The sequence below is a fragment of the Aspergillus brunneoviolaceus genome, assembly GCF_003184695.1.
Source record: "Aspergillus brunneoviolaceus CBS 621.78 unplaced genomic scaffold BO95scaffold_70, whole genome shotgun sequence".
Lineage (NCBI taxonomy): Eukaryota > Fungi > Ascomycota > Eurotiomycetes > Eurotiales > Aspergillaceae > Aspergillus > Aspergillus brunneoviolaceus.
In genome coordinates, this window is record NW_020290800.1 from 183,568 (window position 1) to 201,895 (window position 18,328).

The window sequence follows — 18,328 nt, forward strand, 5'->3', positions numbered from 1 at the left end:
ACTGCGGGTGGCCCAAGCTCCCTCTCCGGCGGAATCTTATCATCAGCGCCGCGTTTAATTCTCCCTCCTCCATCACTCCCCAAGTCCGCCTTCCTACAGCAATGTCCAGCATGCCCGACAAACGCAAACCGTCTATTTCAGCATCTGGTGCTTCGCCTTATGCGAAACGATCTCGCGCCTCGTACGCCGACGAGGAAGATGAAGAGGAGACGCCGCGGACGGTAACGCCTTACGAGCGCCCTCGCAACCATCCCGTCTATGGACAGAAAAGCGCCTTTCCCGGCCTCGACACCGCCGGCGATGACGAGCTGTTCTACGGACCGGCGGAAGATGGATTGGAATATCTGCGAATGGTCCGGTGGGTCGATGCCTGCTGTCTGGTTTAGTAATGTGAAGCTGTATGACTGACATATGATAATATAACCTCCCAGATCCGAAGCCAATTCCCTCCCCTTCCTTTTCAATGCGCCACCAGCCACGACCTCGATCGCAACAGAGACTACGAACCCTGATGTCAGCACAGACATGATAAACCCAACAGAACAGCCACATCCTCAAGCTACCGCTGCTACTACTGCCGTAACCGCTACCACAACAACCACCACCACCATCACCACCTCTCCCCCCACTCTCCGCGAGGGAATCTACCAAGACGGCGTCTATTTTGTCCCCACCACCAACGACAGCAAACCCCCCACCGGCCCTTCAATGACCACACCACCATCATCCCACCACCAACAACCCTCCGACCTGGAAATCCTCCCCGCCCAATCAACATATTACACCCTCCTGCACCACCGCTTCCTCCTCCTCCGCTCCATCCTGAAATGCACCCCGCCGCCCGACGCCATCGCCGCGCTGGACCACGACCACCCGATCTCGCTCCCGCGGCACTCCCGGAATGCGCGCCGCGAGTGGCGCCGGTTGCTGCTGGCGGTGGACCCGCAGACGGTGCAGCTGGCGTGCATGGACATGGAGAGCGTGCTCGGCGTGCTGGGGATTATGGCTCGGGTGATGTCGGAGAATGTGCGCAGCGGGGACGAGGCCAAGGTCCGGCGGATCGCGGCGTGGGCGTGGGGCTTGCTGGCGCGGTGTCGGGAGGTGGGCCAGTTGGGGACGGAGGAGGTGGGCGAGATTCGGGATTTGGGGAAGAGGGCGGTTAGGGTTTTGGGGAGGATGAGGGAGGTGGAGGGGGGGGATGGGAGGAAGGGGGGTGGTGAGGAGGAGGAGGATGGAGAGGGGGAGGGGGAAGGAGAGGGAGAGGGAGAGGGTTCTGGTACAGGCAATGGGGTCGAGGGTGATCTGGAGATGCGGGATGCAGATGTAGACGTAGATGCCAATGCGGATGCGGATGCTGACGCTGACGCAAGTGCGCCGCAAGCTGACCTGGGTGAATTAGAAGCTGCCAAGGCACGGTTACAGGCGAGTCTTGGAGCCGATGGCGCCGCTGATGTTGAGGTACCGAACGCCGATGCAGACGGCAACAGCGCTGCGTCGGAGGTGGCACTGCAAATTCGCGCGATGTTGGATATGGTCATTACGGTGGTTGGAGAGTACTACGGCCAGCGGGACTTGTTGCAGGCGCGCGAGTTCTGGAGGGCAGCGACGGAGTGAAGGTGATCTAAGATGCATTTATTGTAGAGATACCCTGTTGCAAATTGGTATTTCATTTATGGTTGTTTCGATGCGATATACTATACTCCGGCTCACCGCCGAATGATCGGCGGCCTCTAAATTAGCCTCTTCCAAACACAACAAACATCCCCGGCAGAATTGGAGCGGTTATCGTCATCGCCTCCAGTTCATCTCCACCGCTTCCTTATCTTCACCACCACTCATTCACTCATACCTCCATCAAGTTATGTTATCATCTCACCAACCACCGGTCTAAAACTCACTGAGTACAAGCTACAAGCCCAAAGCCCACCATGGCCCCGCCTGTAGAAATCGCCATCCCAACGACCAGCATCTCCACCACCTCGCCCCCCTTCACAATCTACAACATCACCCTCCGCCTCCCCCTCCGCTCCTTCACCATCTCCAAACGCTACTCCGACTTCACAACCTTCCACACGACCCTGCTCAACCAAGCCAACGCCGCGCCCCCAGCCCCTCTGCCACCGAAATCCTGGCTCTCCTCGACCGTCAAGAACGCGACCCTCCGCGAATCCCGCCGGCAAGCCCTAGAAACCTACCTCCGGGCCATCAACGAAGCCGCCGACCCGCGATGGCGCAATTCGCCCGCCTGGCGCGCATTCCTCAACCTTCCGAGCCTGGGCCCTAACGCCAACTCCCTCAACGATCATCACAGCAGCAACAGCAGCACGACGAGCGCGCGACTCCACGCCGCCATCACGGACCCGGGCAGCATCACGTCGCTGACCGGGGACGCTCCGAACAACACCATCACGGACCCGACCCTGTGGCTCGACTGCTACCGCGACATGAAGGGTCACCTGCACGACGCGCGGCTGCACCTGACCCGGCGCGACCAGGAGACCACGCCGCAGCGGCAGCACGAGAGCTCGGCGCGGGCGAAGAGCAGTCTTGTGCGCGCGGGGTCGCTGATCGCGGCGCTGGAGGCGGGCCTCAAGAACTTTTCCACCACCACCGGCCATTCTTCCGGGGAAGGCTCACCCCCCCGCCTCGGCGACGGCGAGCTCCGCCGCCGCCGTGACCTGCTCATCAACGCGCGCAAGGAAAAGGACGGGCTGGAGGATCTGCTGAACGCGATGGCCGCCAAGAGCCGCATCGACTCCGCCGTGGCGTCCATCCAGGACAAGGAGGCGCTGATGAATCTCCCGGTCAAGGGGAAGAAGGCGGTGCGGGCGGCCGGGCGCGTGCTCGGGCGCGAGACGGAGCGCACCCGCGAGCTGGATAATACCGGGGTGCTGCAGCTCCAGAAGCAGATGATGCAGGATCAGGATGGCGCCGTCGAGGAGTTGATGCGCATCGTGCAGCGGCAGAAGGAGCTGGGCGTCGCGATTAATAATGAGTTGGTCGTGCAGAATGAGTTGCTCAAGTTGACGGATGAGGATGCTACGAGGTTGGTTTCCTTTCTTTTCTTTGTGGGGGGAAAGGGGTTTTTTTGAAGTGGGTTGCTAATTCGTGGGTTTGTTCTAGGTTGGGCGATAAGATTGATATTGGGAAGAAGAGGATTGGGAGGATCTCTTGAGTTGAGTTGAGTTGAGTTGGTTTGATATGGTGATGGATTATGGTGGGTTGGGTTGGAGGGCTTTGTGAGTCTTTTCCATCAGGTTCTGGATCTGGGCTTTCGCATGGTGAATACCTTTGCATATGCATGGCTTTTTTATGTCATATGTCTTGTCTGTTTTAGCGGATCTTGTTTCTGGTTGTTATTGTTGCCGTTGTCTTGATAGCGATGACTTTCATATCGTCTACTTGTACTGTACCAATGTAGTAAGCACCCGGCGCGCATGACATTCATGTGGTATGACATGTTCGATGAATTCATTTGTGGGGTTTTCGTCCAATCTGGAACTGCCCTAATTGGCAGCAGCACTGGCAGACATAAACGCCTTGGCCTCCTCCTCCGTCACCTCCGACTGATCCGACTGCAGCCGGTCAATCAGACCCAGCCGACTCCTCCGGATCAACCACCACAGCTCCCGCCGGTCCCCGCCCAGCCGCTCCCGCAGGACCTTCTCCTTCAGCTGCCGCAGGAACTCGTTGTACAGCGCCGGCTCCTCGTAGGCCAGCAGCTCCTCGCGCATCGTGCCCAGCCCCTCCGTGACCCGGTCGTAGTTGGCGTCCCCCAAGCTGTGGCGGATCTGATCCTCGAGGATCGCGCTCATCTGCCGCACGGCCTCCCGGATCGTCTCGATGTTCTCGGCCTGCGCCACCGCCTGCTTGAATTCCGGGATCGCGTTGTTCGGCGAGATCTTGCTCCGCTTCTCCTGGTGGAGCAGGGCGTCGACGTCCAGCCCTGAGAGCGGTTTTTCGGTCTCGCGGGTGCGTTTGCGGCCTTTGGCTTTGGGGGGGACTGGATTTCATGTAGTTGTTAAGTTGTTAGTGGGATGGAGAGAGAGGGGACCCGGGGCAGAAGGGGGAGGTGCAAACCTTTCTTCACGTCGGCGACGGCAATGAGTTTCTCTAGCTGTGGCTGGGATTTCTCGATCAGGTCTTGGGGCGGGTGAGAGAAACTTGTTAGAGTTTCTGACGGCGGAGGGATGGGCTTGTCGGGGTGGATGGCTCGGAAACGGATTGCTGCGTCGGTGCGGTGTAAGACCGGAGAGAATGAATCCTCGAGCGGGAGTGTGTCGATTGGTTCTCTGCGAGAGCGGAAGGGGAGGGAGGGGTGTTAGCCAGCGGCATTTGAAACTGAGACTGTGAGGTTTGTTGGGGAAGGAGGTGGTCTAACCCGTTTTCATCCGTATCGTTCAGCTCCATGCCCAGCACGTATTTCTCCATCGCATCCATCAAGTCCTCGTTGGGTAGATTGCGATGCTGGGTGACCACTTTGCCGGACACGGTCAGGACCTTGTCGAGAGGCGGGAAGCGATACGTCCGGACGTCCTCGGCAAAGGGCAGCTGCGCCTCCAGGAGACATTCGTAGTCGGGCTCGATGGACGGGGCCAGCAGGACGACGATCGGCGGCTTGTTCTCCTTGACGACCAGGCGCGCCACGGCGTAACATTCCAGCTCGAACAGCGCGTGGATGAACGAGGACAGCGCCAGCGCGGCTTTGTCGTTCGCGCGCTGCGCGATGATGATGTTCGTCGTCGACATGTGCATGTACCGGTCATACTGGAAAGGTCCCGGTCAATAAGTTGCCAGGCATATCTGTACTGGGGTGAGAGGAGACGCACACGACCGCTCTGAATGAAGCCTAACAGCTCCAGCGCTGCAAATGTTTCGAGGGTCGTGATGTTGAGGTCGGTCTCGCTGATATGCACGGCCGTTCGGCCGTATTCATAGCCCTTGGCGAGATCTCCTAGCTCCACGTCTCGCTTTCCACCAGGAGCTTCCTCGTCGGATACCTGATACGCTCGGAGGTTCCGGACATTCGTCAGAGAATTTCCATCCATTGGCTGAGACTCCTGTGCCGCAGCGGCCGCGGTGGCAGAGGATTCGGGTTGTTCCTGGGAAGCGGCGAGGTCGGAGCGAAGAACGAATTGACTTGCCGATGGAGGCTTTGCGGCGTGTGTGCGGAAGTATCGCTCGACGGGGATGCGGAGCGCAGTGTCGTATTCCTCGGGATTCCCGAGCTGCAGGAATCCTTTGAAGGTTGCTGTTACTCGGACGCTTTTGACTCGGGGGATCTGCAGCTCCGCCACGGCCTGCTCGAGCGTTCCGTAGGCTCCGTCGCAGTCTTCGGCTAGACTTCGCAGGATCGCTTCATTCTCTGCCTGCGCCGGGGTCAGTGTCATTACCCTGACATTCTGATGCGGGGGTTTTACCTTTTGCGGATCTTTGTCTTCTTCCTTTACCCCGTAGTCCGGATCATCGAAGTCAGGGCCCCTATGAGGAGGTAAGCACGCATCACAGAAACAGGAGGAGCATCCGCCACGAACAAGATGATGAGTTCGATATTGTCCTCTTTGATTTTTTTTGTAATCTCACTGAGACTATCCGTATTCATCGGTCCTTTGCCGTCGGTGACCAGGACGATTCTGCGTTTGTACTTGAGTTTCTTGCAATGTATGATGATCATCTGGATCGCGAGCACGATGGCGGATATGGCTGAGCTCGTCAGTAGAAGGCCACAGATCTGGTCAGGGGAGAATGGGAGCATATACCGTCACCCTTGTTGGTTTGACTTGGGACGATCTTCTCACTCAACTCTCGAATATCAGGCATCAGGAACCTGTAATATGACAGGGTTAGACAAAGGACTTCTCCATCGCACTACGCAGCGCTCACTGTTTGATGCCCGAAAACACCGAGATGTTTGCAAAGTCGGCATCATCCTCCAGATCGTTCGAAGTGTCTATTTGAACGATTAGTCTTGTCTTGCGTTGGCAACATCGCTTCGTGACACTCACCGTCGGTCCGGAGCCCGATCACGCCAATTCCGGCTGTCTTACGTCCAGTGGCCACCTGCAATATTATTGTGAGTTTGTATCAGAGGTAGATGTTGGGAAATCACATACCGTCCCAGTAATCCGGTCCCAGACATATTGCATGGCCCATTCGAGATCCGTCACTTCTCGGTCATGGTATCGCTTCCCCATGGACCTCCCCAGGTCGACGATATAGACTGTTGCTTCTTTGTCCGCCATGGCTGTGTGGCCACCAAATTACATGTCTTGGATTTGCGAGTATCGAACGAAGCTTTAGCTTTTAAGTGCTTTGGCTAGAAGCGTAGGCAGACAAAGTAAGTCGACGCTGGTGAGCAGGCAGACGCGTGATATTTCCCCTTTGGGACGGAAGCGGAACGCGAAAGCACATGACATCATGTCCGCTGAGGTCCGTGTTCATTTGAGAGTGGGTGCGTGGGAGCTGTGTGTTGGTGGGAGAGTGAAGGGTGGATGTGGAAATAGAGGGGCGGTAGGAAAGGAGTATGAGGTGGCAATAACTGAAAGCCATAACCGCCCCCCCCCCCCCCCACCTTTGATGCATCAGGCAACTTAACTGTATCCTTCGGCCAGTTCAATCTGAGTGAGCTGCTCCTCAGTACTTACACAACTCATAGCCTTTCCTCTTTCCCCACCAGCGTAGATAATTGTTCTATTACACAGCAACCGACAACATGGTTGATCCCCGTCCATACCACGTTCTCAGGTGTGTACTCCAGGAAGCATCTATCCGAATAATCCGCTAATATTATGGTGTACAGCTACGGCACCCTTTTGGGTGTGCAGATCTACCAGGTAGGCATGCACATGCCGCCGCGGCGACCATAGCTCCCACTAAACTCACTGACAATTGGCGTGAAAGTCGTTCGTGTCGGGCGTCATCGCATTCAAAGCCCTGCCTCGGCCGCAGTTCGCGCAGCTCCAGACGGCCACTTTCCCCATCTACTTCTCTCTCCAGTCCGCGCTGCCCGTCGTCGTTGCGTTGACGGCCAGCCGGGCGGGCCAGCTGCATGGCGTCTCCGGTCTTTTGGAGCCCGAGAACCGGGGCACGCTTCTTTCCATGGCCACCGTCGCCATCGCCAGCTTCGTCAACTTGACCGTCCTGCGTCCGATGACGGTCAATGTCATGCGCGAGCGGAAGCACCAGGGTAAGATTCTGCCATGACTTACTGCTGGCTACTAAGACGGAGGCATCTTCCGCTGACGAGGGGTGCCAGAAACTCGCGACGGCAAGAAGAGCTATGATCCGGCTCCCCATTCCAAGGAGATGATCGCTCTCAACAAGAAGTTCGGCCGTCTTCACGGTATCTCTAGCTTGGTTAATCTGGTTTGCCTGGGTGCTACGGTCTACTACGGTGCTGTGCTCGGGAAGCAGTTGGCGTAGGTGTCGGGCTTGCCTGATTTCTGCAAGGACATGGAGAGAGACACGGGGGGTGGGGGGTGGGGGAGATTACTCCCAAACTAGGGTAGAGGCTGGTTATAGCATTTATGCAATTCACAACTAAGATCCAATGGACAATGGCAAATCCATGAATGGGACCAATGGTGTATTTATCCAAGGTTAGTAACATGGTGGAGCTAACAATATGTATTTCTCTGGTACACAGTTTCATAGATATGTTGACATTATCCTTTAAAACTGACATATTATTGTATTTAAGTACTGCAACAAACTGTTCTTAGTTAAGCAAAACAGAACCATGGGGGTGTATTTACACCAGATCGTTTTACAGGGCGCCAGGCCTCGCAGTGGTGGTTGAATACGCGGGCTTTGTGGAAGAAGGACCTGATTTGGTTTCGAGCTGGATGCGAGCCAGACAAAACATGCGACACTCGCGGCGGCAGCAAGAAGGCGTTTCAGGGCGGGAGAAGGACGCCTAAAAGGGATGCTCCAAAGGTGTCAATCGGAAATGATTTCATTGCCCGTTCAATACGTCTGAATGGATTATCAATGCTCCTGTCCTTTAGTGTTTTGTCATCTTGTTACTGTGCTTCGGTCCGCCTTGTATACCTGCTTCTGTATACTCGAACGCCTAAAATCCGTGTATCTCGTTGCCAAAACGGCGTCATAGCCACGCAATGATGAATAGCATATGTTCTAGATTAAGATTCCGCTCCTTTTCGACATGCATAATCGTATTGAGTCCCAGGGTATCAATGTTCCTATACTTTCCGCCAATCTATGCTCACTGACCAGAAACAATTCCAGAAATGCGCCGATACAGCTACCGGTTCAGTTAGGAAGGTACTTGCGAATGGCATCCTTGAGGGCGCTGATGCGCCGGTTAGTATGCACAAAGTACTCGCGGTACATATCCAGACTCTCCTGCACGACCTCCTGCCGCACCCGCGATCCCGCGCAGATCTCGCGCATGCGGGTTTCCATCTCCTTCCGGAGGAACGGCTTACTCAGGGACGGGTTGTTCGGCATGCCCGCGAAGACGTTGTCGTAGCCCTCGACCAGGGCGATGCCCAGCTGCGTGGGGATCAGCTCTTTGACGGCGTTGCGGCCGCCGCCGCGCGTGTTGACGGCGACGTAGTGCCGGTCCTTGATCTTGGCAATGTGCTCGGCCATCGTGGCGTCGGTGCCGATGCCGTTGGCGTCCATCAGCGCGATGAGCTCGGGCTCCGTCAGATAGTTCGGGGCCGTGGTCTTGCCGTCGAAGATCTTGGCCTCCGTCGGCTCGAACTGCTCGCCTAGCTGGAAGTTCGGCAGCTGCTGGCTGCTCTCCCACTTGTCGTAGACGTAGACATCCAGGTAGTTTCGTTCAAGGACGAGCAGACCCTTAGCGTGGAACATCTCGTCGCCGTATTCAATTGCGATCTCCGTAGATTGGCCCTTGGCGTCTTCGGAGCAGCACGCGAGGAAGCGGCGCACGACGAACTCGTACACTTTCTTCTCGTCGGCGCTGAGGGCGGATGGCGAGACCCAGCAGACGGGGTGGATGGGTGGATGAGCTTGGTCGTTATGATGGCCTGCTCGTGGGGTTCGAAAGCCGCCGTCCAGAAGACTGCGATGTTTTTATTAGCAGCGAACTTACAAGGATCTGACTGTGATCTCATTGATCTTACTCTCGAGCATATTGACCCCAATTCTGGTCTGGGAGTTGTTTCTCAACCAGTTTCTTCAGATCGATGGCCTTGTCGAATTGGTCGGTTTCGGTACGTGGGTAGCTGATGAAACCTTTCGTATAGAGCGCTTCGGCAACCTGACGCTCGTGGTTAGCGGCGCGTACTCCACTTTGGGAGGTGCTGGTAGTGGCGATACCTTCATGATTGTCTGACTGTCCATGCGAAGGAATCGACTGCCCATCATTTGCAAATCGACCGTCGTCAACGGCAAGGGCCGCCATTTACTGGTGGGTTTCTGATTGACTTTGGTGACCCTGGCCATTTTGGCGAGAAGACACCGCTCAAGCATGATGGTCACGACGGCTCTGTCGAACAGATGCACACGTTTCCACAGGAAGTTGACCTTGATTCCTTCTCGTTGTAGCATGACCTTGATGCCCCAGAGTGTCTCAGGTTTGAAGTTCTTCACTCGTAGATAGCGATCAACCACAAACCCCAGGGTGGGAAACTGGCAGGATCCTACACATTGATCAGCAAGCTGCATCGGCAGAAGTTGCACCAAGAGGTTCACATACCATAGCTTACGATGGTATCTTCCAAAGCGCTCGATAATGGTTTCAGCTGCAGAGTCAGTAGCCGAGTGAAAGCGGCACCGATGCGGAGATCAAGCTCTATCCTCGCTGCCACTGCATTCGCTTGAAGATCATCAAGCTCTATCAGCGAGCGAGCAGCATTCAAGACGTGGCTGTATGAACGGGTCAGTCTCACCTCGCAACCAGGTGAACGACAACTTACGCTCTCTCAGTATTGCTGAATCTGGCCCGCTTGACGAGGATGCGAGCATTTCCTTCCTTTGCCTGCTTTCGAATCTCAGTTCCAATATGTTCACCTTCTCGATCGCAATCCGTCCAGATGAACAGAGCTTTGCTCTGTCGTGCTTGCTGCTGGATATTCCTTGCAATGGCTGTTTTGTCCTGTCTGACGGATCAGTTGCTCAACATCCGGAGTTTTGAGACGATTAGACTGCGTACGGAAGACACGGTTTCATGGACTGGAGCCTCGAACAAGGCCCCCGGGGGACAAGAGAGCCAGCTTTTGTACTCTCGCGCAAACTCCAGGTCTGTCAGATGCCCGAGGACGCTGGTCATCGTGACATTGCAATGGCCCCACGTGCTCCCGAAGTTAAAATCGAACGAGTAGTTCTTCACATATCGGTTGCCGGTTACATTATTCTACATCTACCTTAGCGATACGTTACAATGCTTCCAACTCGCTTGAAGCCACTTACTGTTTGGAATGTGCCTCCAGACAAGTGCTGGGCCACGGCTTTGGCAATGGCCGGCTTCTCGGCCACACATAGGATCCTCGTCATGACAAGGTGTCTGGACCAAGGGAGACAGGATCAACGAGTCTCCATGATACTTCTGTCTCGAAAGAATTCTCCTCCTGCAAGAGTCGATTGTCAGTCATTCCTCCCTGGAAGAAGAACCGGAACGCGCCGAAAGACACGCGAGAGTCACGGGAAGGAAATCACGGATTGGGCGTAACTTACAGCTTGATGCCTGAGGTTGTGATCTGCTCACATGCTGCCTCAGGCAGGAATATACATGGAGTGGCCCAAGCTCCCGGTGGTATCCGAAAATGGCAAGGTGGCAGCTCCTCAGCAGTTGCTGTTTGCTGTTTGCTGTTCGCTGTTTGTTGTTTGTTGTTTTTCCCTCAATTGTTTAGTCCCTCGCTTTTCCATCCTGCGCTCTCCACTCCCATGTGAGAGCTTTTCCCCATCACCCCAGCAGCAACTTCAAATCATCACAAGCTCCTTTTTCCAATTTCAAGATGGCGCTACCGCTTCCTGACGTCAAGTCAGCCGTGGACTGTGCGTCCTTCAGCCAGACTGTCCTACCCTACTTGTCGCAACTTACCACCCTCCCCCAGCAGCTGCAGGTCGCTGCGGCGACCAAGGATGCGACCCTCCTGAAGGAGATCTACCTTACCACCAACCCTCTTATCTCGGCGCTTGGCTTGACCTTGGTGCTATCCGTGCTGTTCGTCATCACCTCCGAGATCAACCGCAATTACTCCCAGGTTGATCGGTGCTGGAGCATCCTCCCTGCTCTGTACAATGTGCACTTCGCTGTCTGGGCTCGCCTGAGTGGTCTGCAGACCCAGAGCGTGGACACCATTGCTATCTTCACGCTTCTCTGGAGTGTCAGTTATCCCTCGCAGCTTTCACTCCTCGTTGTTACTAATATCCATCCAGGCCCGTTTGACCTTCAACTACTGGCGCCGGGGCGGCTACTCGATCGGCTCGGAGGACTACCGGTGGAAGATCGTGCGCTCGTGGGTCAACGACAACCGATTCATCTTCTTCTTGTTCAACATCACCTTCATCAGCCTAATCCAGCCCCTGCTGCTGCTCCTCATCACCGCCCCGACCTACAACTTCCTCTGCCTGGCGCAGATCGCGGAGCACCGGTCGTTCGAGCTGCCCGACCTGATTTTCTCGCGCGTCGCCTTCTTCTTCCTGCTCATTGAGTACTTCTCCGACCAGCAGCAGTGGAACTTCCAGACTGCCAAGCACGAGTACCAGCAGACCGCCCGCATCCCGGAGAAGTACAAGGGCGTCTTTACGGAGGAGGACCTGGAGCGCGGGTTCGTGGTCAACGGCCTCTGGTCCGTCTCCCGCCACCCCAACTTCCTCTCCGAGCAGGCCATCTGGTTGACCCTGTACCTCTGGAACTGCTACCGCACCGAGTCCTACGTCCAGTGGACCGGCGTCGGCGTCGTCGGCCTGCTGCTCATCTTCCAGGGCAGCGTCCGGCTCACCGAGTCCATCAGCGCCGGCAAGTACCCCGAGTACCGCGAGTACCAGGCGCGCGTGGGCCGGTTCATTCCTCGTCTGTCTGCCAAGCCCAAGTACAAGGGCAGCGGCAAGAAGAAGGCACCTCGCCAGGTCGCTGAGCAGGTTGAGCAGCCTTTCCAGGAAGAGAAGAAGAGCCAGTAGGCGGTGAGCATATATACTTCTGGCCGGTCGCAGCATCTTTTTGGTTAGAGTCGTAGGTGGACACCTTATATCGGAATATGCGGGGTAAATATCTTGGTGTCACATTTTGGAAAGATATGCTGTTCTTGTTTCTTCTCAAACTTTTTATCTGAGATCCTGTACGGGGCTAGTTCCTTCTCCTTGGCCTCCTTTCTTCTCTTCTTGAATGTGTTCTTGTCTTATATTTCGCTCAGGGAGCAGCAGGTTTATCTGGAATCGGTGACGGGGCGGCGTTGAAAAGCATATGTGTATATGGTTGAACATACAAAACAATCGAGAAACACTCTTGCTCGAGCAAGAACTACCGAAACGATGGTTCATCCATAAACAGTAAGCCATATATTCAAGTCGACACAAATAATACCTATCTACTCCTTCATGCGTCCGTCGGTCCCTCCGGGCTTTTCCCTCCACGACCTACTCAAACCTTAATCCCATGAAGCGCACGTTTGCCTCTTCGGTCAATAGCCCCTCGCCGATCACACCAACCTACAAGCCTCGTGCATCCAAAGCGGCGCGAAGCGTCTTCTGGAAGCCAAAGATATGCTCGGGGCTGAGCATGGTATAATGGGCGCCGGCGACATCATGGAAGCGGGGCTGGGAGCGGGTGAAGTCCTCCCACTTGCTCAGCTGCTCCTCGCGCCACTGCTTCTTGGACGCGGCGACGACGGCCAGCGGGATGCAGTAGAAGACGTCCATGCCGGCGATGGTCCCGGACGGGTCGTAGTCGACGGCCATGCTCTGCAGCGAGAAGGCCAGACTGGCCCATTTCACGAGGGCGGCCTCGGACAGCGCCAGCTCGCTCAGGCGGGTCTGGTCGGCCTCCTCCATGACGCGGGCCAGGGCGTCGTCGCGCGACTTGTCCCCGTCCTGCAGTTCCCGGGACAGCTCGCGCGAGCGCGCCTCGGTGATCAAGTCCAGGAAGTAGGAGAGGTGGAGCAGACACTCCTTCCAGTCGAGCTGGCGCATGCGGGATTTGATGTGCGGGGGCAGGTTGAAGGAGCCCAGGAAGCGCACCTCGTCGCCGTTGCGCTCGAGCACCTTGCCGACCTCGAAGGCCAGCATGGAGCCGTACGAGTAGCCCGCCAGCGCGTAGGGCCCCTCGGGCTGCTCGCGCTTAATGGCGGCGTGGTAGGTCGTCACGACCTCGGCGATGGTCTCGAAGGGCGTCTCGCCGTCGTTGAAGCCCCGCGCCCGCAGCGCGTACACCGGCCGGTCGACCAGGAACTTGGCCAGGTTGAGGAAGACCAGCACCTCGCCGACGCCCGGGTGCACCAGCCACAGCGGCTTCTTGGTGCCCTGGCCCTGCAGCTTGACCACGGGGCTGTACTCGTGCTTCGTCTGTTGGAGGTCGTGCAGGGCGCGGGCGAGGTCGCGCACCGTGCTGTGCGTCATGAGCGTGATCATGGGCAGCTCGGCCGTCAGGTCCAGATGCTCCTCGATGTTCTTCTTGAGCTTGATCAGCTCGATCGACGTGATCCCCATGTCGAAGATTGGCGTCTGCACGTCGAAGTCGCCCGCGGGCAGCCCCAGCGACGTCGTGAAGATCGAGAGCAGCTGCTGCTCCAGCGCGTCCGTCGGGTCCTTGCGCGTCACCCGCCGGTACAGCTTGACCATCTCCTCGTTGATCTCGAGGTAGGGCTGGTATTCGCCCTTCTCGTAGGCGGTCTTGATCTTGGCCCGCGACAGTTTGCCCAGCGCCGACTTCTGCAGCAGGGACCGGTCCAGCGGCAAGAGCTTCGGCCGGCAGCCCGTCGACATCATCACCACCTTCGACATGGCGTCGGTCGTCTGCACGCGCGCGATCATGTCCTCGGGGACGTAGGTGGGCAGGTACACGACGATGATCTCCTCCGTGTCGCCGCCGGGCGGGAAGGACGAGAAGCAGCAGTTGAAGCTGCGTGTCAGGCCCGCGATGTTGGCCTCGTCCAGAGCGCTTTCCACCTCGTAGGGGTAGTAGTTCACCCCATTCACGATCATGGTTTCCTTCGCGCGGCCAACCAGGGTCAGGTTCCCGGCCTCGTCGATGACGCCGCGGTCGCCGGTGCGGAACCAGTCGTCCGTGGTGAAGGCGTCGGCCGTCGCAGTCGGGTTGTTGAAGTACTCCTTGAACACTACGGGACCCGAAACCTCGAGAGACCCGACCTCTCCTGCCGGCACGGGGTTGTTCTCACCGTCGGAGATGCGCATGCTGATGCCAGGCATGCAGGACCCCACAGAAGCGAATTCAGACGATCTTTGCACATCGTACCGGGGGAAATCGGTGTTGAAGATGGCTCCAGCACAGGTCTCTGTCATCCCGAATCCAGGTATAATAGCATTGGGGGGAGCCCCGTGGTCTTCCAGAAGCTTCGCCACCTCCTCGCAGGTCTTGGTCACGTTGGCCTCGCCACCGGATGCGATGTATCGGAGACAGCTCAGGTCCCAATTGTGTTGAACGGAGTCTCCCTGGCTCTTGATGGTAGCGCGGATCTTGCCGAGGAAGAAGTTGGGAGCAAAGGTCCTCGAGACGCGGTGCTTGTGGATCAAGTCAATAAAGGCCGTGGGGTTCGACAGGACATCGGGAGCTTGGACATGGATCTGGTCCTTTTCCCCGTATATTGCTTGAAGGTGGATCTCGATCATCGCGGCAACATGATCCAGACCGATCCAGTTCAAGAATGAGGTTCCCTCCGGCAACTCGACCACCCCGTATTTACCCTCAATAGCTGCCAGAATTTGCCCATGACTTAGACACACGGCTTTGGAGTTGCCAGTACTCCCCGAGGTGAGCATGAGTACTGCATTGTCACTGGCACTTGAATCTCGGCAGATGTCGGAGCTATCTGTTGGTGGGGCATTGTCCACATCGAGTGACTCCACTGCGACTGGGTCGATGGCTTCTTGTCCTCCAAACTCGGGCAAGAGGTCGGCCCGTGTCAGGCATAAGGGGTTGTTGAGCATTTTTGACAAGTGTTCAAGATGTGCAGTGCGGTGGTTTGGGTTGTTGGAGAAGGGAATCGACAAGGCAGGGAGGCATCCAACGAAGAGAACGGCCCAGAACCAGACGATGATATCCCAGTGAGTATTGAAATGAAGCATAACCACGCTTCCGGGTCGGAAGTCTTCTCTCGAGCGAAGAGCCCAGGACGCCTTCAAGGCTAGCATGAATAGCTGACTGTAGGAGAAGACTCTGGGCTCGTGCAGGTTGCCCATAGAGTATGAGACGACATTGCCGCTGCCTTCTTTCGCAGCGACGGTCTCTAGGAGATGTTGTAAATTTCGAAAAGACATTGTGTCAGTCATGGAGAAGGTGGATGGGGGAGTGAGGACATGGAGAACTGAGAGTCAAACAGCTTCACAGTACGTCGCGGTGCGTCGCCTTTATAACCCTACTTGCCCAGGGTTTGGAGCTTCAAGGAACGCATGATGGGCAGTGCCATTTGCCTCCGCAGTGCTCTCTTGGCTAACGAGGATCAGACTCTTTTGGAAAATATGCAGCCGTCCGAGATATGCAAATGAGCTGGCTTTCTTGTTGACAGTGTCAGTTAGGCTACTTTGGTTAATGCTCATCATCGTATCTAGACGTACAGTACAGTCAATTGAACACGAGACTGCTCGTCCGAACACACGGATCCGAATCGAGTCCGCATTGGCGAAGAAGGTTAGCAATCTGGATCGGGTCCTCAGAGTGGTGTGTGTCAATAAACTTCAATTAAAGACGCATGGTCAATGCCGGCCATCCCGTTTGATTCATGAGACCGCTGCCGTTACCTGCTCGCCAAGACTGTGACATGAAAGGCGCAGTGATGTCGATCCTGCGAGCTGCCATGGAGTACTGGAGCATACTTTGTAGTTGCGGGCCAGTCTGAGCTGGCCTTGGTCGACCGAGACAGTAGGTAGTCATCGCCACACCCCAGCTATCGGAAAGATAATGAGCCTAGAGCTGCCCTCAATTGGCTTGGTTAAGCTGCCAAACCCATCACTCTTTACCAGGACATGGCTTCGGCCGGTTCTGGCCAGCAACCAGAGCTGTTCTCACGCCAAATGAGGGCTGCCATATCCTATCCGCGGGTGTGAAGCCTCATGGCGATGTGTCATCCGGGCTCATCAAAATATGTGGCTATAGCCCGACAAGCGTTCAAGCCAAGAGTCTGGGCAATGTATAGCATGGAGCGAGATGGATTGAGACGGTGCTCAGCGGAAATGGCGGACAGACGAGGGATTCGAAACGTGAGTATAGTCCCGCATATATCATGGCCTCCCTTGCGTTCCACTCCTCGTTTATGCAGTATCACCATGAGACGCTCCTGTGAATCAGATGCATATATGCAGCTGCCGGTAGTGGCTTATGATCTGTGACATGACATGAAATCTCATGGTCGAGAGATGCTGAGGACGGAATGGTGTCCTTCCACCGTAGCAGTACTCAGTTAATTCTGGATCAACGATCATCGAGCCTTATAACCAACAGTAGTAAATGCACAAACCAACAGACTAGATACCGGTATGCTGCAGGGTCTCACCTGCTTCTGCTATGTCATAAATCGATGGTGCCCAAAGATGCCAGCGCAGAGGATGGGGGCAGGGTAGGCGATTTGAGAGGAAAGAAGAAGGTTGGCGTTGACCCCGCCTGACGAAACTTGGACGACACACTCCCCCGAAATGCAATTTATAAGAGGCTGGCGACCTCCTCTGAGAAACCCCTCCCTTCTCCTTAGGTTAGCTAAGCTACACAGTGCAACACCATCCACATCTAAGATGACAGTCGCACCTAACATGGGCTCCCGAATGGCCTTTATCGGTCTGGGAGAGATGGGCAAGGTAAGAACCATATCCCCACCATACTACAATCAGCTTACCTTCGAGATCCCACGACAAGAAACTATGCTGATAAGAGCATCAGGCAATGACTCGCAATCTTCATCGCGATGGAGATCTCACCAGCCCATTGACCCTCTGGAACCGAACCAAAAGCACCGCGGACGCCCACAGCGCTGACCTCGGAGGAGACTGTAAAGTGGCCGAAACCGTGCAGGAGGCGGTCGAGAATTCCGACATCATCTGGTCATGCCTGCAGAACCAGTCCGCGGTGGAGCAGGTCTTCGACAGTATCTTTGCGGCCAACGTCAACATCACCGGCAAATTGTTCGTCGACAGCTCCACCATCGCCCCGGAATGGTCCAATGCCACAGCCAAACGGGTCATCGAAGCTGGCGGGGAGTTCGTCTCAATGCCAGGTAAGGAAATCGCTATCCTGCTGACAGAGACTCTGGCTTTCTCTCTCGTTTTCTGACGCTCAATTCTCTTCAAAAAGTCATGGGCGAGCCTGTGGTAGCAGCAGCCAAGAAACTCATCTGCATCCCAAGCGGAAAGCCCGAATCGGTAGACCGAATCCGACCATATCTGGAGGGCGTGTAAGTTTTCAACATAACCCAATTCCCTTCCTCCCCCAATTACATACGTATTCCGCCGGGGAACAATGTGTACGGTAACTCATACGCAAATCCAGGGTATGCCGGGCGATCGTCGATCTAAGCGGAGAAGAGCCGGGCACCTCGTCCCTCCTGAAGCTGATGGGCAACTTCCTGATCATGACGACGATGGAGACGGTGGCGGAGGTCAACGTCTTTGCCGACAAGTCGGGGATCGGCACCAAGAACATGAACAAGCTGATGGGCGCCATGTTCCCCAACCCGCCGCATGCCATTTACAACCACCGCATGCTGACGGGCGAGTACTACGAAGGCACAGTACGCGCTATCTTACCCCCAACCTTTCTTCTCACATTCACTTCCCCAGCTGACACACTACGCTTTTGCTATTTGCAGCCCATCGTCGAGGTGTACAAGGCATTGGCCCTCACCGGCCAGGTCCTGGATATGGCCAAAGCATGCGGCGCCTCCGTCCCCATCTACGAGGTTGCACGGGAGCACCTGAAGCTCGTGCAGGAGCATGAAGGGTCCAAGGCCGACATCACGGGGATTTATGGCGCCGTCCGGGTGAAGAGTGGATTGCCCTACCGGAATGGCGCCGCGGAGGGGAGCAGCGATGAGAAGAAGTAAAAGTTATCCCCCAACTCGGGGGCGCGTGGGTGGATGGCGAACATTGAGGAGTACGGAGACATTCATGTAATAAGCTGTTCAGAATAGGTTTTTCAGTGGCTGGCCACTAGGGACTGCAGCCGACGTGTCGAATT

At 56.1% G+C, this 18,328-nt stretch overlaps 8 protein-coding genes across 8 annotated transcripts; 5 read left to right on the top strand and 3 right to left on the bottom strand.

Moving 5' to 3' along the window:
* The first annotated feature begins 83 nt into the window (after positions 1-83).
* BO95DRAFT_485044 (SIP1 domain-containing protein) lies at positions 84-1,679 on the top strand. Its single transcript, XM_025590381.1, has 2 exons — positions 84-358; positions 432-1,679. Exons 1-2 carry the CDS (start codon positions 102-104, stop codon positions 1,612-1,614), a joined length of 1,440 nt encoding a protein of 479 aa, XP_025438610.1. The 5' UTR covers positions 84-101; the 3' UTR covers positions 1,615-1,679.
* Positions 1,680-1,839: 160 nt separating this feature from the next.
* On the top strand, positions 1,840-3,482 carry BO95DRAFT_446377 (Qc-SNARE protein). The gene is made up of 2 exons (XM_025587365.1): positions 1,840-3,046; positions 3,124-3,482. Exons 1-2 carry the CDS (start codon positions 1,929-1,931, stop codon positions 3,173-3,175), a joined length of 1,170 nt encoding a protein of 389 aa, XP_025438611.1. The 5' UTR covers positions 1,840-1,928; the 3' UTR covers positions 3,176-3,482.
* A 24-nt stretch (positions 3,483-3,506) lies between these two features.
* On the bottom strand, positions 3,507-6,242 carry BO95DRAFT_371665 (ATP-dependent DNA helicase 2 subunit KU80; the record flags this gene model as incomplete). Its single annotated transcript, XM_025582970.1, has 10 exons — positions 3,507-4,003; positions 4,081-4,292; positions 4,382-4,767; positions 4,830-5,369; positions 5,421-5,481; positions 5,535-5,703; positions 5,760-5,827; positions 5,884-5,950; positions 6,006-6,060; positions 6,114-6,242. The coding sequence occupies 10 exons, from the start codon at positions 6,240-6,242 to the stop codon at positions 3,507-3,509; spliced, it is 2,184 nt and encodes a 727-aa protein (XP_025438612.1).
* A 175-nt stretch (positions 6,243-6,417) lies between these two features.
* On the top strand, positions 6,418-7,637 carry BO95DRAFT_485047 (DUF4149 domain-containing protein; the record flags this gene model as incomplete). The annotated part of the gene is made up of 5 exons (XM_025590382.1): positions 6,418-6,451; positions 6,702-6,744; positions 6,800-6,833; positions 6,901-7,186; positions 7,247-7,637. 5 exons carry the CDS (start codon positions 6,418-6,420, stop codon positions 7,420-7,422), a joined length of 573 nt encoding a protein of 190 aa, XP_025438613.1. The 3' UTR covers positions 7,423-7,637.
* Positions 7,638-7,985: 348 nt separating this feature from the next.
* Positions 7,986-10,710, bottom strand: BO95DRAFT_485048 (DNA topoisomerase 3). The gene is made up of 7 exons (XM_025590383.1): positions 10,399-10,710; positions 10,142-10,342; positions 9,906-10,084; positions 9,686-9,855; positions 9,307-9,629; positions 9,111-9,247; positions 7,986-9,049 (listed from the first exon to the last, which is right to left on the bottom strand). The coding sequence occupies exons 1-7, from the start codon at positions 10,480-10,482 to the stop codon at positions 8,272-8,274; spliced, it is 1,872 nt and encodes a 623-aa protein (XP_025438614.1). The 5' UTR covers positions 10,483-10,710; the 3' UTR covers positions 7,986-8,271.
* A 40-nt stretch (positions 10,711-10,750) lies between these two features.
* Positions 10,751-12,452, top strand: BO95DRAFT_517471 (DUF1295 domain protein). Its single transcript, XM_025591901.1, has 2 exons — positions 10,751-11,315; positions 11,368-12,452. Exons 1-2 carry the CDS (start codon positions 10,944-10,946, stop codon positions 12,109-12,111), a joined length of 1,116 nt encoding a protein of 371 aa, XP_025438615.1. The 5' UTR covers positions 10,751-10,943; the 3' UTR covers positions 12,112-12,452.
* BO95DRAFT_251986 (non-ribosomal peptide synthetase) lies at positions 12,376-15,565 on the bottom strand. The gene has a single exon (XM_025581439.1). The coding sequence runs from the start codon at positions 15,433-15,435 to the stop codon at positions 12,640-12,642; it is 2,796 nt and encodes a 931-aa protein (XP_025438616.1). The 5' UTR covers positions 15,436-15,565; the 3' UTR covers positions 12,376-12,639.
* A 1,257-nt stretch (positions 15,566-16,822) lies between these two features.
* Positions 16,823-18,283, top strand: BO95DRAFT_446383 (NAD(P)-dependent oxidoreductase). Its single transcript, XM_025587366.1, has 5 exons — positions 16,823-16,953; positions 17,036-17,369; positions 17,447-17,546; positions 17,642-17,882; positions 17,961-18,283. Exons 1-5 carry the CDS (start codon positions 16,909-16,911, stop codon positions 18,192-18,194), a joined length of 954 nt encoding a protein of 317 aa, XP_025438617.1. The 5' UTR covers positions 16,823-16,908; the 3' UTR covers positions 18,195-18,283.
* The last annotated feature ends 45 nt before the right edge of the window (positions 18,284-18,328 follow it).